The 21,267-nt window shown below is 42.9% G+C and overlaps 1 protein-coding gene across 1 annotated transcript in view; it reads right to left on the bottom strand.

Annotated features, from left to right (window-relative positions):
* The window catches only part of plb1 (phospholipase B1), a 32,766-nt gene that overhangs the window by 1,875 nt on the left and 9,624 nt on the right, over nucleotides 1-21,267 (bottom strand). Inside the window, exons 26-41 of the mRNA XM_023973976.3 lie at nucleotides 19,924-20,019; nucleotides 15,149-15,220; nucleotides 14,858-14,935; nucleotides 14,587-14,647; nucleotides 14,277-14,335; nucleotides 7,076-7,143; nucleotides 6,884-6,927; nucleotides 6,177-6,279; nucleotides 5,890-5,941; nucleotides 5,554-5,634; nucleotides 5,356-5,421; nucleotides 5,116-5,210; nucleotides 4,917-4,998; nucleotides 4,590-4,694; nucleotides 4,404-4,499; nucleotides 3,913-3,987 (exon numbers count right to left, since the gene is read on the bottom strand). Coding sequence (XP_023829744.1) covers nucleotides 3,913-3,987; nucleotides 4,404-4,499; nucleotides 4,590-4,694; nucleotides 4,917-4,998; nucleotides 5,116-5,210; nucleotides 5,356-5,421; nucleotides 5,554-5,634; nucleotides 5,890-5,941; nucleotides 6,177-6,279; nucleotides 6,884-6,927; nucleotides 7,076-7,143; nucleotides 14,277-14,335; nucleotides 14,587-14,647; nucleotides 14,858-14,935; nucleotides 15,149-15,220; nucleotides 19,924-20,019 — 1,233 coding nt within the window. The remainder of the gene's footprint in view (nucleotides 1-3,912; nucleotides 3,988-4,403; nucleotides 4,500-4,589; nucleotides 4,695-4,916; nucleotides 4,999-5,115; nucleotides 5,211-5,355; nucleotides 5,422-5,553; nucleotides 5,635-5,889; nucleotides 5,942-6,176; nucleotides 6,280-6,883; nucleotides 6,928-7,075; nucleotides 7,144-14,276; nucleotides 14,336-14,586; nucleotides 14,648-14,857; nucleotides 14,936-15,148; nucleotides 15,221-19,923; nucleotides 20,020-21,267) is intronic.

Raw genomic sequence — 21,267 nt, 5'->3', positions numbered from 1 at the left:
CTATGCATATATGATAAAGTTGAGACTGTGAGTAAAATAATTATATATATATATATATATATATATATATATATATATATATATATATACACACATACATACACATACACACACACACAGTACCTGTCAAAAGTTTGGACACCAACTCATTCAAAGGTTTTTCTTTATTTTAATATGTTCTACATTTTAGAATAATAGTGAAGACATCAAACCTATGAAATAACACATATGGAATCATGTAGTAACCAAAAAAGGGTTAAACAAATCAAAATATATTTTAGATTTTAGATTCTTCAAAGTAGCCACCCTGCCTTGATGACAGCTTTGCACACTCTTGGCATTCTCTCAACCAGCTTCACCTGGAATGCTTTTCCAACAGTATTGAAGAAGTTCCCACATATGCTGAGCACTTGTTGGYTGCTTTTCCTTCACTCTGCGGTCCAACTCATCCCAAACCATCTCAATTGGGTTGAGGTCGGGTGATTGGGGAGGCCAGGTCACCTGATCCTTCTTGGTCAAATAGCCCTTACAGAGCCTGGAGGTGTGTTGGGTCATTGTCCTGTTGAAAAACAAATTATTGTCCCACTAAGTGCAAACCAGATGGGATGGCGTATCGCTGCAGAATGCTTGGAACCATAAATCTCAAATTTGCACTCATCAGACCAAATGACAGATTTCCACCGGTCTAATGTCCATTGCTTGTGTTTCTTGGCCCATGCAAGTCTCTTCTTCTTATTGGCGTCCTTAAGGAGAAGTTTATTTGCAGCAATTTTACCATGAAGGCCTGATTCACAAAGTCTCCTCTGAACAGTTGATGTTGAGAAATGTGTCTGTTACTTGAACTCTGTGAAGCATTTATTTGGGCTCCAATCTCTGAGGCTGTTAACTCTAATGAACTTATCCTCTGCAGCAGAGGTAACCCTGGGTCTTCCTTTCCTGTGGTGGTCCTCATGAGAGCCAGTTTCATCATAGTGCTTGAGGGTTTTTGCGACTGCACTTGAAGAAACTTTTAAAATTCTTGTAATTTTCCAGGTTGACTGACCTTCATGTTTTAAAGTAACAATGGACTGTTGTTTCTCTTTGCTTATTTGAGCTGCTCTTGCCATAATATGGACTTGGTCTTTTACCAAATAGGGCTATCTTCTGTATACCACCCCTAACTTGTCACGACACCACTGATTGGCTCAAACGCATTAAGAAGGAAAGACATTCCACAAATAAACTTTTAAGAAGGCACACCTGTTAATTGAAATGCATTCCAGGTGACTACCTCATGAAGCTAGTTGAGAGAATGCCAAGCGTGTGCAAATCTGTCATCAAGGCAAAGCGTGGCTACTTTGAAGAATTCAAATCTCAAATATATTTTGATTTGTTTAACACTTTCTACATGATTCCATATGTGTTATTTCATAGATTTGATGTCCTCACTATTATTCTACAATGTAGAAAATAGTAAAAATGAAGAAACCCCCATGAATAAGTAGGTGTGTCCAAACTTTTGACTGGTACTGTATATATATTTAGATTTTTTTTAATGGAAATTTATCCGTGGCCTACAAAAGTTGCCCATCCCTAGTCTAGCTGGTCAAGCTGGTCTGACCAGCAGGGTCTAGCTGGTTCATAGATTGTATATATACTGTAAATGGATAAAGCCATTGATCACGTGACACCATTCATTCCTATGTGAAGACTCAATAGCGCATTTGGAGCCAAGGGGAAGATCTCAATTGCATACTCTTCGCGTCCTCTCTCCCCGTATTGTTCTAAAAACACATTGGAGGAGAAGGTCAGGGGGGAGGGACCTCTGTCTTTCTCATCCAATGTGTTTTGAGTAGGAGACGAGGAGAGAGGAAGCAAGCAGTATGCCCTTGAGATCTTCCCATAGAAGTAGATTTTTAGCTTAATAAAATGGTGTCTCATAGAGACATAAAATGCGCAGATTGAGCTAGTCCAGGAAGTGACGTTGCAGGCTAGGTCAGTGCTGCCCCCTCTCATTGAGGATCTCAAGTTGAAGGCCGACCGGGCCCACCGGGGTAATGCAGGTTGCTGGTAGAATCRAAATTATATTTTTAAAGGTGCAATATGCATAAATCGCTCTGCCATTTCCTGGTTTCTAAAATTCTTATAGTTAATTTTATTTCAGTTATTTGGCAAAACAAGCAGTCATTGTGTAGAGAATTGTACCATCTAAACCGGTGTGAAATATATTTTCCATATCCAAAAATATTTTATTTTCAGCTGTTTGAAGCTGGTGTACAAAACCGAAAGTAAAAGATGCAAAAACGAAACTTAAGAACGGGAAGCRTAGAAATAGCGCACATAGAACATATCCACCGCTTCTTAGACTTGCTTTCAATGACAAGGACAGATCTATAACTCACATTTCTATGTGACTTTGGTCGGGTCACCCAAAAAGTTACATATTGTAGCTTTAATGTCTGCAATTTTAAATAATTGGTTCAAGGACATACACTATATATACAAAAGTATCTAGACACTCCTTGAAATTAGTGGATTTGGCTATTTCGGCAAAACCCGTTGCTGAAATGTGTATAAAATCAAGCACACAGCCATGCAATCTCCATAGACAAACATTGGAGGTAGAAGAGCTTACTGAAGAGCTCAGACTTTCAACATGGCACCGTCATAGGATGCCACCTTTCCAACAAGTCAGTTCATGAAATTTCTGCCCTGCTAGAGCTACCCCGGTCAACCGTAAGTGCTGTTATTGTGAAGTAGAAACGTATAGGAGCAACAACGGCTCAGCTACGAAGTGGTAGGCCACACAAGCCCACAGAACAGGACCGGCAAGTGCTGAAGCACATAGCGCTTAAAAATCGTCTGTCCTCGGTTGCAACAGAGTTCCAAACTGCCTCTGGAAGCAACGTCAGCACAATAACTGTTCGTCATGGCAGAGCAGCCACACACAAGCCTAAGATCACCATGTGCAATGCCAAGCATCGGCTGGAGTGGAGTAAAACTTGCCGCCATTGGACTCTGGAGCAGGGGAAACGCGTTCTCTGGAATGAGTAATCACGCTTCACCATCTGGCAGTCCGACGGACAAATATGGGTTTGGCGATGCCAGGAAAACGCTACCTGCCCGAATGCATAGTGCCAACTGTAAAGTTTGGCGGAGGAGGAATAATGGTCTGGGGCTGGTTTTCATGGTTCGGGCTAGGCCCCTTAGTTCCAGTCTAGGAAAATCTTAACGCTTCATCATACAATGACATTCTAGACTATTCTGTGCTCCAACTTTGTGGCAACAGTTTGGGGAAGGCCCTTTCCTGTTTCAGCATGACAATGCCCCCGTGCACAAAGCGAGGTCCATACAGAAATGTTTTGTTGGGATCGGTGTAGAAGAACTTGACTGGCCTGCACAAAGACCTGACCTCAACTACATCGAACACCTTCGGGATGAATTGGAACACCGACCGCGAGCCAAGCCTAATTGCCCAACCTTACTAATGCGCTTATGGCTGAATGGAAGCAAGTTCCCGCAGCAATGTTCCAACATCTAGTAGAAAGCCTTCCCAGAAGAATGGAGGCTGTTATAGTAGCAAAGGGGGGACCAACTCCATATTAATGCCCGTGATTTTGGAATGAGAAGTTGGACAAGCAGTTATCCACATACTTTTGGTCATGTAGTGCACAGCTGGTCTAATAGAAGCAAGTATTGGCACCATGAATATCTTACAAAGAAAACAACAGCCTGCAGTACCGTGGTCGCCCTTGAACTTCTGGGCTTCTATGAGAGGGGGCAGTCATTCTCCCMTGAGCTTGTCACCAAGGCTGGTCACCAGCGAAACCAGTACTAGTCACCAGCATATGGTCTATGGTCTATGCAGTTTTTTTCAGCAGGGAAACTTTTCCCCAATAAATGTTGTGTTCGTGTCATGTGCATTCAGCATACCTCAGAGGGGCAGTTGATCTTGGTGCGGTCGTATGTGAAGTTGTTGTAGACCTGCTTCATGCCTACCGGCTCCAACTGCAAAAACAAAACAATACCGTTGTCAGACCACAAACCTGTATGCCTTAAAATACACTGACCATAGAGCTCATGTGTTTTGAGTTATGCTTCAGAGTGGCAGGTAGCCTAGTGGTTAGAGCGTTGGACTAGTAACTGAAAAGTTGCAAGATCGAATCCCCGAGCTGACAAGGTAAAGATCTGTTGTTCTGCCCCTGAACAAGGCAGTTAACCCACTGTTCCTAGGCCGTCATTGAAAATAAGAATTTGTTCTTAACTGACTTGCCTAGTTAAATAAAGGTAAAATAAAAAAAGAGTGCTCTCTATGTAGCCTGGTCCCAGATCTGTGGGTGCTGTCTTGAAAATGAACATGGGGAGTTGGCAAGACAGCACAAACAGATCTGGGACCACACTACTCTTTATGTGGCTGTCCTTACCATGTTGTTCCAGAGAGCAATGGCCATCTCAGCGTGTGCCCGCTCACTGATGTGGAAACAGTCCACTGAGAAGAAACTCAGGTCAGGCTTCCCAATCTGAGGAGACAAGAGAACGCAGTGTGTGTGTTTGTGCGGGCTTGCGCATACATGCATGCGTGTGTGTGTGTGCAGTTGAACCACACTCACCCCAATGTGAGGGACAAATGCGTGCCGTAAGTAGGGTTGAACGACTACAGTGAAGTCCTCTCGCCCATCATAGCGCCCCCCAGAGACCAGTCTCTCAGTCTCCATCTGGACAGAAGCACGGAGAGGGTAGAGAGATCAAAGAGACACTGTTAAGTATTGTAGAATTGTGTCGGATTGATCTGATCACATCGAATCCCTGTATCTTTATGTGTGGAACTTATGTATCTCTGAGTAACACACTTTACATGACACATTGGAACATTGGCAAAGACTCTCCAAAGCCCAGTTGTTTTAAGACTGGTAGTTCAGACCTTTTTCTGCACTTACCTGGTACTGCTGGTTGATCCGCCTAACCTCTGTAAGCTCAGGAGAATTCTCTTCAGGGTTCAAAAAGCAGGGGCAAGAATTCCTGTGCAAAACAAAGACACGTGAGAGGAAACATTCTGAATATACACATTYTACCGACATACGGTGCAGTGGGTGTAGCTGCCGTCTTCGTGGGGAAATGGGGAGGTCCCATACAAACCTCTGTACGAGGTTGCAGACCAGATCGTTCTTCCTGACACTCCTCAACGGATTCATTTCCAGAACCTCGATAACATTGACCATTACCCTCGGTACCTTAGCGAGAGAGATGGAGGGAGAGAGAAAAGAGGGGTGAAAGATGGCACGATATTTGGCTTTAGATTCTGCAAATGATCCTCGTTGAGTAAGTACAGGCTTTCACCGATAATAGATCTCCATTACCAAGCTGTCCATCACTTACCTCTTTGTACAGCATGTCCAGGCTCAGCATCAGATTCTCACTGTAGTTCTTGGGTGTAAGGTTGTTCTGTGTAAAGAAGAGCATACAGTAAATAACACTATTTTTAACACTACCACAGTTCCCCAATGTGCAACAAAGTTATTAAGATTGTAATACTTTTTTGTGTCTTTTGTTTGACTTTAGGATAAGAATACATACATGGTCCATGCAATAATCACACAGATCCCTGGCACCAACTAATAAGGTCACTAGCTTCCAATCCTGTTCAAAATTCACCTTCTGTGTGGAAGACGAAGGGATACAATGAGAAGAGAGAAAAATAGCTATAGATTATCATACACTTATATAATACAACAATATGTAATTATGATTACTAACTGAGTCCAGTATAACTATTCAACACATTGAAGAGGCTGCGTCCCAAATTGAAACCAATTCTCCATGTGGTGCACTACTTTTGACTAGGGCCCATAGAACTCTGGTCAAAAGTAGAGCACTATGTATGGAATAGGTGCCAATGGGACATAGTCTCACCTTGTCATCTTTCATGGCCTTGATGAGAGCTTGGACTTGGGCTGCGATGTCACTACAAGAGACATTTGTTAAAATGTGGTGTTTTATATTCCTTGTTCAAATGAGAAGAAAAGACAGGAGACCTGAGGGGTGGGTGGGGGGGGGGGGGGGGGGGGTGATAGGGGGTGATAGGCTGCTGGAAGTGAAAGGATGACACAAAAAAATAGGATGGGAAATAGATTGACAGGAAAAAGAGGACAGTGAGTGGACGAGGGAACAGAGAGGTCTAAACTTAGCTCTCTACTCACAAGGCCATGGCTCCAGGCACCGCCATGTTAAAGCCCTTATTCTGCAGAAAGCCCTGACCCTTAGAGAATCCCTGGAGGGAAGGGTTGAATTTTTTCAGGATGTCTGAGAGAGAATTGAGAGATGGGAAATACTTATTGGCTTATTCTGGTGAAGCACACAGACATTTCAGTATCAAATGGTCCTTTTTAGCTAAACTACAGAGAGGGTGCTTGATGAAGAATGTTTCCTCTATACAAGGAGGCTGCACTCCAAAGGAATGTCATGATATCATATGCTGAGACCGCCATCTTGTGGATATGTGGAATGCTGCAAAGCCACAAGATCATGGGACGGGTGATGTCATGTCTTGTGCACTGGGTGTTTATTGAAGTCTTTCTCCAAAGATGTGACAGAAATGTGAAATCATCAGTGTGAGGAAGCTACTCTGAAAATATAGCGTACCAAGCTACAAATTACTTCACACCGGAAGAAGTTAAGAAACGTATAGTTTACCTAACTAAATCAAAAGTAGCTCACTACATCCAAACTGCTGAGTAAAAAAATGTCATACCTAAATTTGAAATACCATAGACTACAAATTGCAAGAACAGATCACTCTGGAGTCAGATGTTAACCGAATTTGTAATTTATCCTACTAAACACAAAAAACGATTTTTCCTTTAAAATGATCCAATAGGATCAGTGACAAGAGGAAATAGTGACTCACTTGGTAGTGTGGTGACAGTGTCCAAGGTCTGATCTCCTCCGATACTGCAGAAATGCGCACACATTTAGTCAATTTCACTGTTGACAATTGTTAAAAAACAGTATGGCAGTGTCAATGTGCTCTGCAAGTGGTCCATAATGTGTATGCTGTGTAGTTTGACTATTTTTCTGCATGATTCATTACAGTAGGTACCTCCATGACACTCCTTTATACTGCGTGTTGAGTTGCAACACGTTCTTTGCCTTGGCTCCAACTGCTGCCTGCAAACAGATTACAACAAAGGCACATAAACAACCCATCATGTAACAAATATACTGTATCCTCTCAGCACAAAGGATAATATAAAAGTCAGACACAAGCATGTACTGCTGGTACATTAGTATCCATATGAATACACTTGACTTGCACAAACACTTCGAACATCAATGGGGCATCACTAATGCCAAACRACTCCCTGATAACAAATGATTAGATGGTTCATATCAGGGTTTTTCTGGATCAAAAAGTGGCTTAGGTGGTGGGCATGGCAGGGGGCGTGGCAGAGGGCATGGCGATATTCCAAGATGGCATAGCAGTACGGACGTGTTTGTTGTTGTCCCGTGTACATTTTATGTTTTTTTGTTTTTTGTTGTTGTATATATTTCAATATATTTAAACCTTTTTTTCCATTTCTAAATTAAATATACCTTCCAGCAACACGCCTCACCCAGTGTGATACGGATCTGCTATTTTTAGACCTTATAGCTTGAACCTCCATCAGGGACTAGCCATCAGAAGCTAACCAGCTAATTAGCTATTTAGTCATTGTTAGCCACTGCTAGCGGCTTTTACCTTTAGCTCAGACACCAGCTACTTTTAGCCTGGATAATACCTGCCAGTCTGCACAGCACGATAACAACCCTGAGCATATCGGGCTGCTTTTGTCCACTACATCACTGRATTCCTGCCGTAAGCTCTTGACCATTACACTGGATCATCGCAGCTAGCTAGCTKCTACCGAGTGGCCCAGCCCCGAAGCTAGTCTTGAGCCAGGCCCATCTCCCGGCCTGCTCAGTGGACCCTATGATCACTCGGCTACACAGCTGATGCCTCCCGGACCCTTCACTAACACGACTAGAAGCAACCGACGTAATTCCATCCGATGTGCCCTCAACCGGCCTTTGCCGGACATCGGTGACGCCCTTGTCCCGAAGCTAGCACCAGTTAGCCTCAAGCCACGCACATCTCCTGGCTAGCGTAGTAACGACTACCTAACGGCTTTCCTGTCTCATCTATTGCTGTTCACTGGACCCTATGATCACTTGGCTACATAGCTGATGTCTGCTGGACTGTTCATTAATCATGGTACTCCATTTTGTTTATTTTGTTTATCTGTCGGCCCCAGCCTCGAACTCATGCCCTGTGTGTAATTAACTGACCCTCTCTGCCCATTCATCGCCATTTTACCTGTTGTTGTTGTCTTAGCTGATTACCTATTGTTGTCTTACCCGTTATTGTCTTACCTAGCTCTCCCAATCAACACCTAAGATTGCTTTATGCCTCGCTTTATGTCTCTAATGTCAATATGCCTTGTATACTGTTGGTTAGGGTAGTTATCATTGTTTTATTTTACTGCGGAGCCGCTAGTCCTACTCAGCATGCCTCAGATAGCTCTTTTGTCCCACCTCCCACACATGCGGGGACCTCAACTAGCATAACTAGTGCCTCCAGAGATGCAAGCTCTCTTATCATCACTAAATGCCTAGGTTTACCTCCAATGTACCCGCACCCTTCCATACCCCTGTCTGTACATTATGCCCTGAATCTATCTTACCACGTCCAGAAATCTGTTCCATTCATTCTCTGTTCCCAACGCACTAGACGACCAGTTCTGATAGCCTTTAGCCGTACCCATACCCTACTCCTCCTCTGTTCCTCGGGTGATGTAGAGGTTAACCCAGGCACTGTGTGTCCCCAGGCACTCTCATTTGTTGACTTCTGTAACCGTAAATGCCTTGGTTTCATGCATGTTAGCATCAGAAGCTTCCTTCCTAAGTTTGTTTTACTCACTGCTTTAGCACACTCCGCCAACCCGGATGTCCTTGCCGTGTCGGAATCCTGGCTTAGGAAGGCCACCAAAAACTCTGAAATTTCCATCCCCAACTACAACATTTTCCGTCAAGATAGAACTGCCAAAGGGGGAGAAGTTGCAATCTACTGCAGAGATTGATAGATCTTTTCAGGCTTACTTTCCAGGTCTATGCACAAACAGTTCAAGTTTCTAATTTAAAAAATGAATCTCTCCAGAAGTAAGTTTCTCACTGTTTGCCGCCTGTTATAGACCCCCCTCAGCTCCCAGCTGTACCCTGGACACCATATGTGAATTGATTGCCCCCCATCTATCTTCAGAGTTCGTTCTGTTAGGTGACCTAAACTRGGATATGCTTAACACCCCGGCAGGYCTACAATCTAAGCTAGATGCCCTCAAACTCACACAAATTATCAAGGAACCCACCAGGTACAACCCTAAATCTGTAAACATGGGCACCCTCATAGATATTATCCTRACCAACTTGCCCTCCAAATACACCTCTGCTGTTTTCAATCAGGATYTCAGCGATCACTGCCTCATTGCCTGAATCCGTTATGGGTCCGCGGTCAAACGACCACTCCTCATCACTGTCAAACGCTCCCAAAAACACTTCTGCAAGCAGGCCTTTCTAATCAACCTGGCCTGGGTATCCTGGAAGGATATTGACCTCATCCCGTCAGTAGAGGATGCCTGGTTGCTCTTTAAAAGTAATTTCCTCACCATCTTAAATAAGCATGCCCCTTTCAAAAAATGTAGAACTAAGAACAGATATAGCCCTTGGTTCACTCCAGACCTGACTGCCCTCGACCATCACAAAAACATCCTGTGGCGTACAGCACTAGCATCGAATAGACCCTGCGATATGCAACTTTTCAGGGTAGTCAGGAACCAATACACACAGTCAGTTAGGAAAGCAAAGGCTAGCTTTTTAAAACAGAAATTTGCAACCTGTAGCTCTAACTCCAAAACGTTTTGGGACGAAAGCATGGAGAATAAGAGCACCTCCACCCACTGCACTGAGGCTAGGAAACACTGTCACCACTGATAAATCCACAATAATCGAGAATTTCAATAAGCATTTCTCTTCGGCTGGCCATGCTTTCCTCCTGGCTACTCCAACCCCGGCCAACAGCTCCGCACCCCCTCAGCTACTTGCCCAAGCCTCCCCAGCTTCTACTTCACCCAAATCCAGATAGCTGATGTTCTGAAAGAGCTGCAAAACCTGGACCCGTACAAATCAGCTGGGCTAGACAATCTGGACCCTCTCTTTCTAAAATTATCCGCCGCCATTGTTGCAACCCCTATTACYAGTCTGTTCAACCTMTCYTTCRTWKCGTCCRAGATYCCTAAAGATTGGAAAGCTGCCGKGGTCATCCCCCTCTTCAAAGGGGGTGACACTCTAGACCCAAACTGTTACAGACCTATATCCATCCTGCTCTGCCTTTCTAAAGTCTTTGAAAGCCAAGTTAACAAACAGATCACTGACCATTTCGAATCCCACCGTACCTTCTCAGCTGTGCAATCCGGTTTCCGAGCTGGCCACGGGTGCACCTCAGCCACGCTCAAGGTCCTAAACGATATCATAACCGCCATTGATAAAAGACAGTACTGTGCAGCCATCTTCATCGACCTGGCCAAGGCTTTCGACTCTGTCAATCACAGTATTCTTATCGGCAGACTCAACAGCCTTGGTTTCTTTTCTCAAATGACTGCCTCGCCTAGTTCACCAATTTCTTCTCAGAAAGAGTTCAGTGTGTCAAATCGGAGGGCCTGTTGTCCGGACCTCTGGTAGTCTCTATGGGGGTACCACAGGGTTAAATTCTCAGGCCGACTCTTTTCTCTGTATATATCAACRATGTCRCTCTTGCTGCGGGTGATTCCTTGACCCACCGCACGCGGACGACACCATTCTGTATACATCTGGCCCTTCTTTGGACACTGTGTTAACAAACCTCCAAACGAGCTTCAATGCCATACATCACTCCCTCCGTGGCCTCCAACTGCTCTTTAAATGCTAGTAAAACTAAATGCATGCTCTTCAAACCGATCACTGCCCGCACCCGCCTGCCCGACTAGCATCACTACTCTGGACGGTTCTGACTTAGAATATGTGGACTACAAATACCTAGGTGTCTGGCTAGACTGTTAACTCTCCTTCCAGACTTATATTAGGCATCTCCAATCCAAAATTAAATCTGGAATCAGCTTCCTTTCGCAACAAAGCCTCCTTCACTCACGCTGCCAAACATACCTTTGTAAATCTGACTATCCTACCGATGCTCGACTTCGGGGATGTAATTTACAAAATAGCCTCCAACACTCTACTCAGCAAACTGGATGCAGTCTATCACAGTGCCATCCGTTTTGTCACCAAAGCCCCATATACCACCCACCATTGCGACCTGTATGCTCTCGTCGGCTGGCCCTCGCTACATATTCGGCGCCAAACCCACTGGCTCCAGGTCATCTATAAGTCTTTGCTAGGTAAAGCTCCGCCTTATCTCAGCTCACTGGTCACCATAGCAACACCCACCCGTAGCACACGCCCCAGCAGGTATATCTCACTGGTCATCCCCAAAGCCAACACCTCTTTTGGCCGCCTTTCCTTCCAGTTCTCTGCTGCCAATGACTGGAACGAATTGCAAAAATCGCTGAAGTTGGAGACTTATATCTCCCTCACTAACTTTAAGCATCAGCTATCTGAGCAGCTTACCGATCGCGGCAGCTGTACACAGCCCATCTGTAAATATCCCATCCAACTACTTACCTCATCCCCATATTGTTTTTATTTACTTTTGTGCTCTTTTGCACACCAGTATTTCTACTTGCACATCATCATCTGCACATCTATCACTCCACTGTTAATTTGCTAAATTGTAATTACTTCGCTACTATGGCCTATTTATTGCCTACCTCCTTTCTCCATTAGCACACACTGTATATAGATTTTTCTATTGTGTTATTGACTGTACTTTTGTTTATCCCACGTGTAACTCTTGTGTTGTTGTTTTTTGTTGCACTGCTTTGCTTCATCTTGGCCAGGTCGCAGTTGTAAATGAGAACTTGACCTCAACTGGCCTACCTGGTTAAATAAAGTTGGAAAAAAAGAACAACAAAAAAAGAATGAGCGAGGTCAGACATCAGCGCGGCTACATTTTAGAGAACATTTTAGAGGCCCCCAACTTGGCGCTGTAGAGAAATTTCAGCATTTCTATGTCAATTTCCAGMAATTCTACACATTTTTCTTTTTCTCAAACATAATAACAAAATGAATACTGCTAAATTCATAGTTTTTGGAATCTTTAATTCTCCCTGACTGTCTAGCTTTTATTTAGGTGATTGTTAGTTCCCAAAGAGGATATTATAAAAACATCTACAGTGGGGAGAACRAGTATTTGATACACTGCCGATTTTGCAGGTTTTCCTACTTAGAAAGCATGTAGAGGTCTGTAATTTTTATCATAGGTACACTTCAACTGTGAGAGACGGAATCTAAAACAAAAATCCAGAAAATCACATTGTATGATTTTTAAGTAATTAATTTGCATTTTGTTGCATGACATAAGTATTTGATCACCTACCAACCAGTAAGAATTCCGTCTCTCACAGACCTGTTAGTTTTTCTTGAAGAAGCCCTCCTGTTCTCCACTCATTACCTGTATTTACTGCACCTGTTTGAACTCGTTACCTGTATAAAAGACACCTGTCCACACACTCAATCAAACAGACTCCAACCTCTCCACAATGCCAAGACCAGAGAGCTGTGTAAGGACATCAGGGATAAGATTGTAGACCTGCACAAGGCTGGGATGGGCTACAGGACAATAGGCAAGCAGCTTGGTGAGAAGGCAACAACTGTTGGCGCAATTATTAGAAATGGAAGATTCAAGATGACGGTCAATCACCCTCGGTCTGGGCTCCATGCAAGATCTCACTCGTGGGGCATCAATGATCATAGGAAGTGAGGGATCAGCCCAGAACTACACGGCAGGACCTGGTCAATGACCTAGAGAGCTGGGACCACAGTCTCAAAAAAACCATTAGTAACACACTACGCCGTCATGGATTAAAATCCTGCAGCGCACGCAAGGTCCCCTGCTCATGCCAGCGCTGTCCAGGCCCGTCTAAGTTGCCAATGACCATCTGGATGATCCAGAGGAGGAATGGGAGAAGTCATGTGCTGATGAGACAAAAAATAGCTTTTTGGTCTAAACTCCACTCACCGTGTTTGGAGGAAGAAGAAGGATGAGTACAACCCCAAGACACCATCCCAACCGTGAAGCATGGAGGTGGAAACTCATTCTTTGGGGATGCTTTTCTGCAAAGGGGACAGGACGACTGCACCGTATTGAGGGAGGATGGATGGGGCCATGTATCGCGAGATCTGGCCAACAACCTCCTTCCCTCAGTAAGAGCATGAAGATGGGTCGTGGCTGGGTCTTCCAGCATGACAACGACCCGAAACACACAGCCAGGCAACTAAGGAGTGGCTCCGTAAGAAAATCTCAATGTCCTGGAGTGACCTAGCCAGTCTCCAGACCTGAACCCAATAGAAATCTTTGGAGGAACTGAAAGTCCGTATTGCCCAGCGACAGCCCCGAAACTGAAGGATCTGGAGAAGGTCTGTATGGAGGAGTGGCCAAATCCTGCTGCGATGTGTGCAAAACTGGTCAAGAACTACAGGAACGTATGATCTCTGTAATTGCAAACAAAGGTTCTGCGACCAAATATTAAGTTCTGCTTTTCTGATGTATCAAATACTATGTCATGCAATAAAATGCAAATTAATTACTTAAAAATCATACAATGTGATTTTATGGATTTTTGTTTTAGATTCCGTCTCCCACAGTTGAAGTGTACCTATGATAAAAATTACAGACCTCTACATGCTTTGTAAGTAGGAAAACCTGCAAAATCAGCAGTGTTCAAATACTTGTTCTCCCCACTGTATATGTCCATTCTCTTTCTGCATACTTTGTATCTGGTTAGTAGTTTAAGTTTACACTTAAAGCATTTTCATCCCTAAAATGCACCAAGTGTTGTTGTTTTTTTACACTGTTTGGACTTTTAGGGCCAGCCCAAGGATTACAATGGCATAAAAATCCCTGGATATGTCAGCAAATTTGCTATCAGCACATTCAGATTGTTCTATTTACAAGCACCCCATGCACACAGGCGTGCAACACACACACACACACACACACACACACACACACACACACACACACACACACACACACACACACACACACACACACACACACACACACACACACCACACACACCACACACACACACACACACACACAAACACTCTCTTACAGTGTTTGAGTCTCCCAGTGCTGCCACCACCTTGATATCTCCTGGTCGCAGCTTATGAACTGGGGACAGAGGAACATATTGATACATAAACACAAACACACCAGCATCTCTTTACTTTCCATTGTCCATAATGTTACAACAAATTAATCATACACTGTTGGGTTTCGACACCTATCTCAGACACGTTGTGTGATTGGTGTGGTGAGGGGGTTGGACAAATGTCATGCAACCAGATCATTGGCYTTCCCTCAGTCATGCACTTCCTCTTATGAAACCTTGTCACCTCTTACTACACTTCTCTCACTCTCACCTGATGTAGGCACAGAGGTGGATGGAGCAAAATTCCCACAAGAGAAGTCACTTCCCCAGTTCTGGGAGAGAAGACAGACAACATATTGACAGATGAATGTGAGACAGCATTGTCATATATTGAATACCTAAATTAACGAGTAACACATTGCTGTAATAACAGTTATCATTACTCCTCTATAACTTGAAAGTTTTGACTTGGTCCACCTTATCTACACATGTAACTTTTTTACTGGAGGGCACAGAGATTTAAACCTGGAATGGTGGACTACCGTAATTGGTGGAAGTGTTGGGGTGGGTTCCTCATAGGTGTAGTTGCTGTTGACATAGGTCCACACGAATGGTGAGGTCTTGGGGGAAGACAGAGACACAGTTGTATCAGCTAAACATATAGTACTATCAACACTTTATATTCGTGAATTGACATGTTCTAATTGCACTCTTTTCTGTAAAACTCCAAAAGGGTGACCAAAATATCTCAGTAAATGCAATGAAATAAAGTGAAGACGTCACAGTAGTTCTATAGTTCCGACAATTGTAAACATATTGTCTTAATGTTGTACCTTAGAGGGGCATTTCACAGGGATATCATCATTAAAGTCCTGTTGGGCAGTCTTCTTGCCCAGAGGCTCCAGCTAGTGGAACACAAAAGCAACAAGAATGATTCAGCAACATGTCAGAGAATTGAAAAGAACTGGGAGGATTGTATAATAGCTTGCATTTCAACTCAAGGTGTTATTTGTGTCTCAATTTTGTGAATCTTCCTTTATGTCCCTCAGTGCAACACAGTGTTGTGTTTTGGGTAGTGACAGTCAGAGCCATATGCTGTATATGTTATGACATGTCACATTTATTGGCACATGTATATATGAAATGTCAGGCTCTATATAATATATAGATGGATATATGTGAGGTGGCCTACGAGAACCTGTCAGGTGTCGCAGATTACTTATTGTTAGGAAAAAAGCAAAATGCAACAAAAATTTGTTTTTGTGGAAATTGAGATTTTGGTTGTTTTGAAATCTTTAAACCCTTTACTTTATTGTAATGTAAAAATATTGCATCATTATTTAAGGAAAATTGTTGGTTTCCATTTTTTTTAATGTTAGCTTGCATGCTCGATGTGAAAACGCTAGCTCAAACTTCCCCGACCTGAGTGTCGCAGCTGACTTGCCCATTCAAGGCAACATGCTACAGATCAATTACATCAGGCTGGTCGGATTTTCATTTTGTCTAAAAGTAGCCATACGCCGTAGCTAATGAGTAACGTTCCTAAAAGAGGTTCAGACTTTCTTCCGATGCTTGATCAGTGGTCAGGCCTATTAGCTGGCAAAAATGTCATGAAAAGTTATGAAAATATATTAAAAGTATTGCAGTAATTTCAGCCGTTCAGAATTATTTCGATTTTAGGTAGCAAAGCAATCAATATCCTATCAGTGGCGGTTCTAGCTTGTAAGGCTCTCTGGGCTACCCCCCGCTCCCCCCACCAAAAAAAACACCATTCTGCACTAACTGTCATTTAATTCAGACATTTGGAACAACACAAATAAATAATCATAACATTTAAAACTATATAAATATAAAAATATATACAAAAATAATATCAAAAAGATGTAACAAAGACAAATAGAAACAAATTTGTGTCGATTTGGCACTCGAGCATCAATACATTACCCATCCCCCAACACTGTCAACCAAGAGTCAAGACTAAACCAATTCACCTTGGTGGTGTGCAGACTTGTTTTATATTATTCTTAATGATTTTGCTCAAAACAGAAAAAAATGCAAAAATATGTTTGTGAAACTATATATTCACAGTATTATGGATGATATGTGGTTTATTTGGTAGTATTTCATAGTGTGACTGATTTTACTAATTGCATTAGTAATGTACAAAGTTAGAGGTGCGCTATTTGATAGATTCCCCTGCTCCCCCTACCTTCCCAGGCAGTAGCCTGCCTAGCTCACAAACTAGAATGAGGGTGCCCACTCCGACAAGGTTAATTGATCCACAGTCCCACACGGTGACATGATATCATTGACGTGCAAATGAGCGATAGAAAACCGATCGCCCAAATGTCACCATTCCGAATTCTTTTGTGCACCGCCATCTAACCATATATATATATATATATATATATATATATATATATATAAAGTTAAGTCGGAAGTTTACTTACACCTTAGCCAAATACATTTCAAACTCAGTTTTTACAATTCCTGACATTTAATCCTAATAAGAATTCCCTGTCTTTAACATACACCTTAGCCAAATACATTTCAAAACTCAGTTTTTCACAATTCCTGACATTTAATCCTAATAAGAATTCCTGTCTTAGGCCAGTTAAGATCACCACTTTATTTTAAGAATGTGAAATGTCCGAATAATATTTGAGATAATTTTTTATTTCATCTTTTATTTCTTTCATCACATTCCCAGTGGGTCAGAAGTTTACATACACTCAATTAGTATTTGGTAGCATTGCCTTTAAATTGTTTACCTTGGGTCAAACGTTTCGGATAGCCTTCCACAAGCTTCCCACAATAAGTTGGGTGCATTTTGGCCCATTCTCCTGACAGAGTTGGTGTAACTGAGTCAGGTTTGTAGGCCTCCTTGCTCACACACGCTTTTTCAGTTCTGCCACAAATTTTCTATAGGATTGAGGTCAGGGCTTTGTGATGGCCACTCAAATGCCTTGACTTTGTTGTCCTTAAGCCATTTTGCCACAACTTTGGAAGTATGCTTGGGGTCATTGTCCATTTGGAAGACCATTTGTGACCAAGCTTTAACTTCCTGACTGATGTTGTTTCATTTTATCCACATCATTTTCCTGCCTCATGGTGCCATCTATTTTGTGAAGTACACCAGTCCCTCCTGCAGCAAAGCACCCCCACAACATGATGCTGCCACCCCTGCTTCACGGCTGGGATGGTGTTCTTCGGCTTGCAAGCGTCCCCCTTTTTCCTCCAAACATAACGATGGTCATTATGGCCAAACAGTTCTATTTTTGTTTCATCAGACCACAGGACATTTCTCTCAAAAGTATGATCTTTGTCCCTATGTGCAGTTGCAAACGCGTAATTCTGGCTTTTTTATGGCGGTTTGGAGCAGTGGCTTCTTCCTTGCTGAGCGACCTTTCAGGTTATGTCGATATAGGACTCGTTTTAATGTGGATATAGATACTTTGTACCTGTTTCCTCCAGCATCTTCACAAGATCCTTTGCTGTTGTTCTGGGATTGATTTTCACTTTTCGCACCAAAGTACGTTCATCTCTAGGAGACAGAACGCGTCTCCTTCCTGAGCGGTATGACGGCTGCGTGGTTCCATGGTGTTTATACTTGCACACTATTGTTGGTACAGATGAACGTGGCACCTTCAGGCATTTGGAAATTGCTCCCAAAGATTAACCAGACTTGTGGAGGTCTACAATTTGATTTCTGAGGTCTTGGCTGATTTCTTTTGATTTYCCCATGATGTCAAGCAAAGAGACACTGAGTTTGAAGGTAGGCCTTGAAATACATCCACAGGTACACCTCCAATTGACTCAAATTATGTCAATTAGCCTATCAGAAGCTTCTAAAGCAATGACATAATTGTCTGGAATTTTCCAAGCTGTTTAAAGGCACAGTCAACTTAATGTATGTAAACGTTTGACCTACTGGAATTGTGATACAGTGAATTATACGTGAAATAATCTTGTGTCATGCACTAAGTAGATGTCCTAACCGACTTACCAAAACTATAGTTTTTTAACAAGAAATTTGTGGAGTGGTTGAAAAACGAGTTTTAATGACTCCAACCTAAGTGTATGTAAACTTCCGACTTCAACTGTATATACCCTAGCATGACTATCTGGAAAACACTCTGCATCAAAACTCAGAATGACAGACAGGGTCTCCAAGTCTTGCGCTCGCCACCGGGTCTGAGTCGCCCCAAATGGCATGCATCACAGACACCGGGGATCCCCAACTTCAGTTGATCCACCCTAACACTCAACCCCACCCCAGTTGTCACTCCTGTCAGCGGTGCACTGCTCCGGAGAGCAAAGCAGGACACCACTTTCACCTCATGTCTCAAAACGCGCAGCACCCTCTTCCTCTGAGCAGCAGACACACACAAAATAAACACAAGTCCACCTCTGGATACTTTGACCGAATGAACAGAACCCAACTCCTTCTTCACCCAGCCTGATACCACAAACGGATCGGCCAAAAGTTATGGGTTCACCTTCTTAATGAATCGTACTCCCACTGGGCCAGAGTCATCTCAGGCATTTTCCTGGTCATTGGGGTGAGGCTCAGAAGCCTTCACCTCACCTCATTTTTTCTCCTCACTTTCTGTCGACTGCTCGGGGTCTCAGGTGAGAGAGGATCTTCAACGTGGAGCAAGCAGGTATGTTAAGATAGCTAGCTAGCTAGTTAAGTACACAATGCATTAAGCTAGACTTTATAAACTATCAGGCCTTCACTACCTGCATCTACTTTGCATTTGTTCAAGGTAGACTATAGTTGTTGGAGTAACAGTACTATTGAAGACAAGTTTGAAGACAAGATGGCATAGCTAATTATTACCATTATTTTTGCCATCTTTCCAGTGGCAGTGTTATATATRGTCAAATCAAACAGATCTTTCTTGAATGTTTTTCATTTTAGGAATTTGTTGTTGATGGTTCATAATCGCAGTGAAATGTACGTTATTTTGTATCATTATATTATACTGTATATGTATCTATTATTGTATAGTAGAATCATTAATTCTAGTAATGATTATTGAATGCAAACAATACCAGCAGTTACTGTTTWAAAAAATAATAAATGTAGTGACAATCTCTTTTGAAACAATCAAGTTGTGTTGGTGTTTTTCCTCTCATGCCTCTCAATGGAATTAGAAAAAAACAAGAGTCTTTGAATGCCGTTTTCTCCGTTTTTACTTTTTGGCTGAAGTCAACTTTAAAACCTCCTAACTCAGGTTTTGATAATGATACCTCAATGACTTGAAAATATCTGGATTTGGGACCGTTTGTAGTTTTCAGAACTTCAAAACAAGTTCAACATTTGACAATGTGAAGGGTTTGCCTAGGCTGCCATACATATTATGTGTTACACTCATAGCACATTTCTTTCTCTCTAGAAGCAAAAACGGTTGTTGTGCTGTCCCCATAGAAGAACTCTTTTAAGAACCCCTTTTGGTTCCAGGTAGGACCCTTTTGGATTTCATGTAAAACCTTTTCCACAGAGGGTTCTACCTGGAACACAAAAGAGTTCTAGCTGGAACCCAAAAGGGTTCTATCTGGGGACAGCCACAGAACCCTTTTCTAAGAGTGTATTGGGTCTCACCATGTTGTTCCAGAGACCACGAGCCATCCGAGTCTGGGCCTTCTGACTGAGATGGAAGCAGTCGGGACTGAAGTAAGTGCGGTCTGGACGTCCATCCTATGTGTCAGACAGAGAGTGTAGTGTCAATATGTGTGTTTGTGTTTGTGTGAAAGACAAAGTGCAGAAAAAAAGTAAAAAGGTGTGCAGGTGAGTTTAGAAACCCAAGAGGATATAYAGACCCCTTGACTTTTTCCACATTTTGTTACGCTACAGCCTTATTCTAAAATTAATTAAATAAACAATTTTCCTCAGCAAACTACACACAATACCCCATAATGACAAAGCAAAAGAAAAAAAAATCACATTTTTGCTAATTTATTAAAAATAAAAAACAGAAATATCTTATTTACATAAGTATTCTAACCCTTTGCTATGAGTCTCAAAATTGAGCTCAGGTGCATCCTGTTTCCATTGATCATCCTTGAGATGTTTCTACAACTTGATTGGACATGATTTTGAAAGGCACACACTTCACTATATAAGGTCACACAGTTGACAGTGCACGTCAGAGCAAAAACCAAGCCATGAAGTCGAAGGGATTGTCCGTAGAGCTCCGAGACAGAATTGTGTTGAGGCGCAGATATGGGGAAGGGTACCAAAACATTTCTGCAGCATGAAGCTTGAAGGTCCCCAAGAACACGGTGGCCTACATCATTCTTAAATGGAAGAAGTTTGGAACCACCAAGACTCTTCCTTGAGCTGGTCGCCTGGCCAAACTGAGAAATCAAGGGAGAAGGGCCTTGGTCAGGGAGGTGACCAAGAACCAGATGGTSACTCTGACAGAGCTCTAGAGTTMCTCTGTGGAGATGGGAGAACCAGCCCGTTTGGCACATGACAGCCCGCTTGGAGTTTGTCAAAAGGCACCTAAAGGAMTCTCAGACCATGAGAAACAAGATTCTCTGGTCTGATGAAACCAAGATTGAACTCTTTGGCCTGAATGCCAAGCGTCACGTCTGGATAAAATCTGGCACCATCACTACGGTGAAGCATGGTGGTGGCAGCATCATGCTGTGGGGGTGCTGCGCGTGAGGCTCGGAAGCCTTCACCTCACCTCATTCTTTCTCCTCACTTTCCGTCGACTGCTCAGGGTCTCAGGTGAGAGAGGATCGTCAACGTGGAGCAAGCAGGTATGCCAAGCGTCASATCTGGAGGAAATCTGGCACCATCCCTACGGTGAAGCATGGTGGTGGCAGCATCATGCTGTGGGGATGTTTTTCASCGACAGGAACTGGGAGATAAGTCAGGATTGAGGCAAAGATGAATGGAGCAAAGTACAGAGAGATCTTTGATGAAAACCTGCTCCAG

Source organism: Salvelinus sp. IW2-2015, linkage group LG28 (assembly GCF_002910315.2).
Source record: "Salvelinus sp. IW2-2015 linkage group LG28, ASM291031v2, whole genome shotgun sequence".
NCBI classification, from domain to species: Eukaryota; Metazoa; Chordata; class Actinopteri; order Salmoniformes; family Salmonidae; genus Salvelinus; species Salvelinus sp. IW2-2015.
Note: the sequence above shows the minus strand (reverse complement) of the source record. Positions and strands in the feature narration are given on the sequence as shown.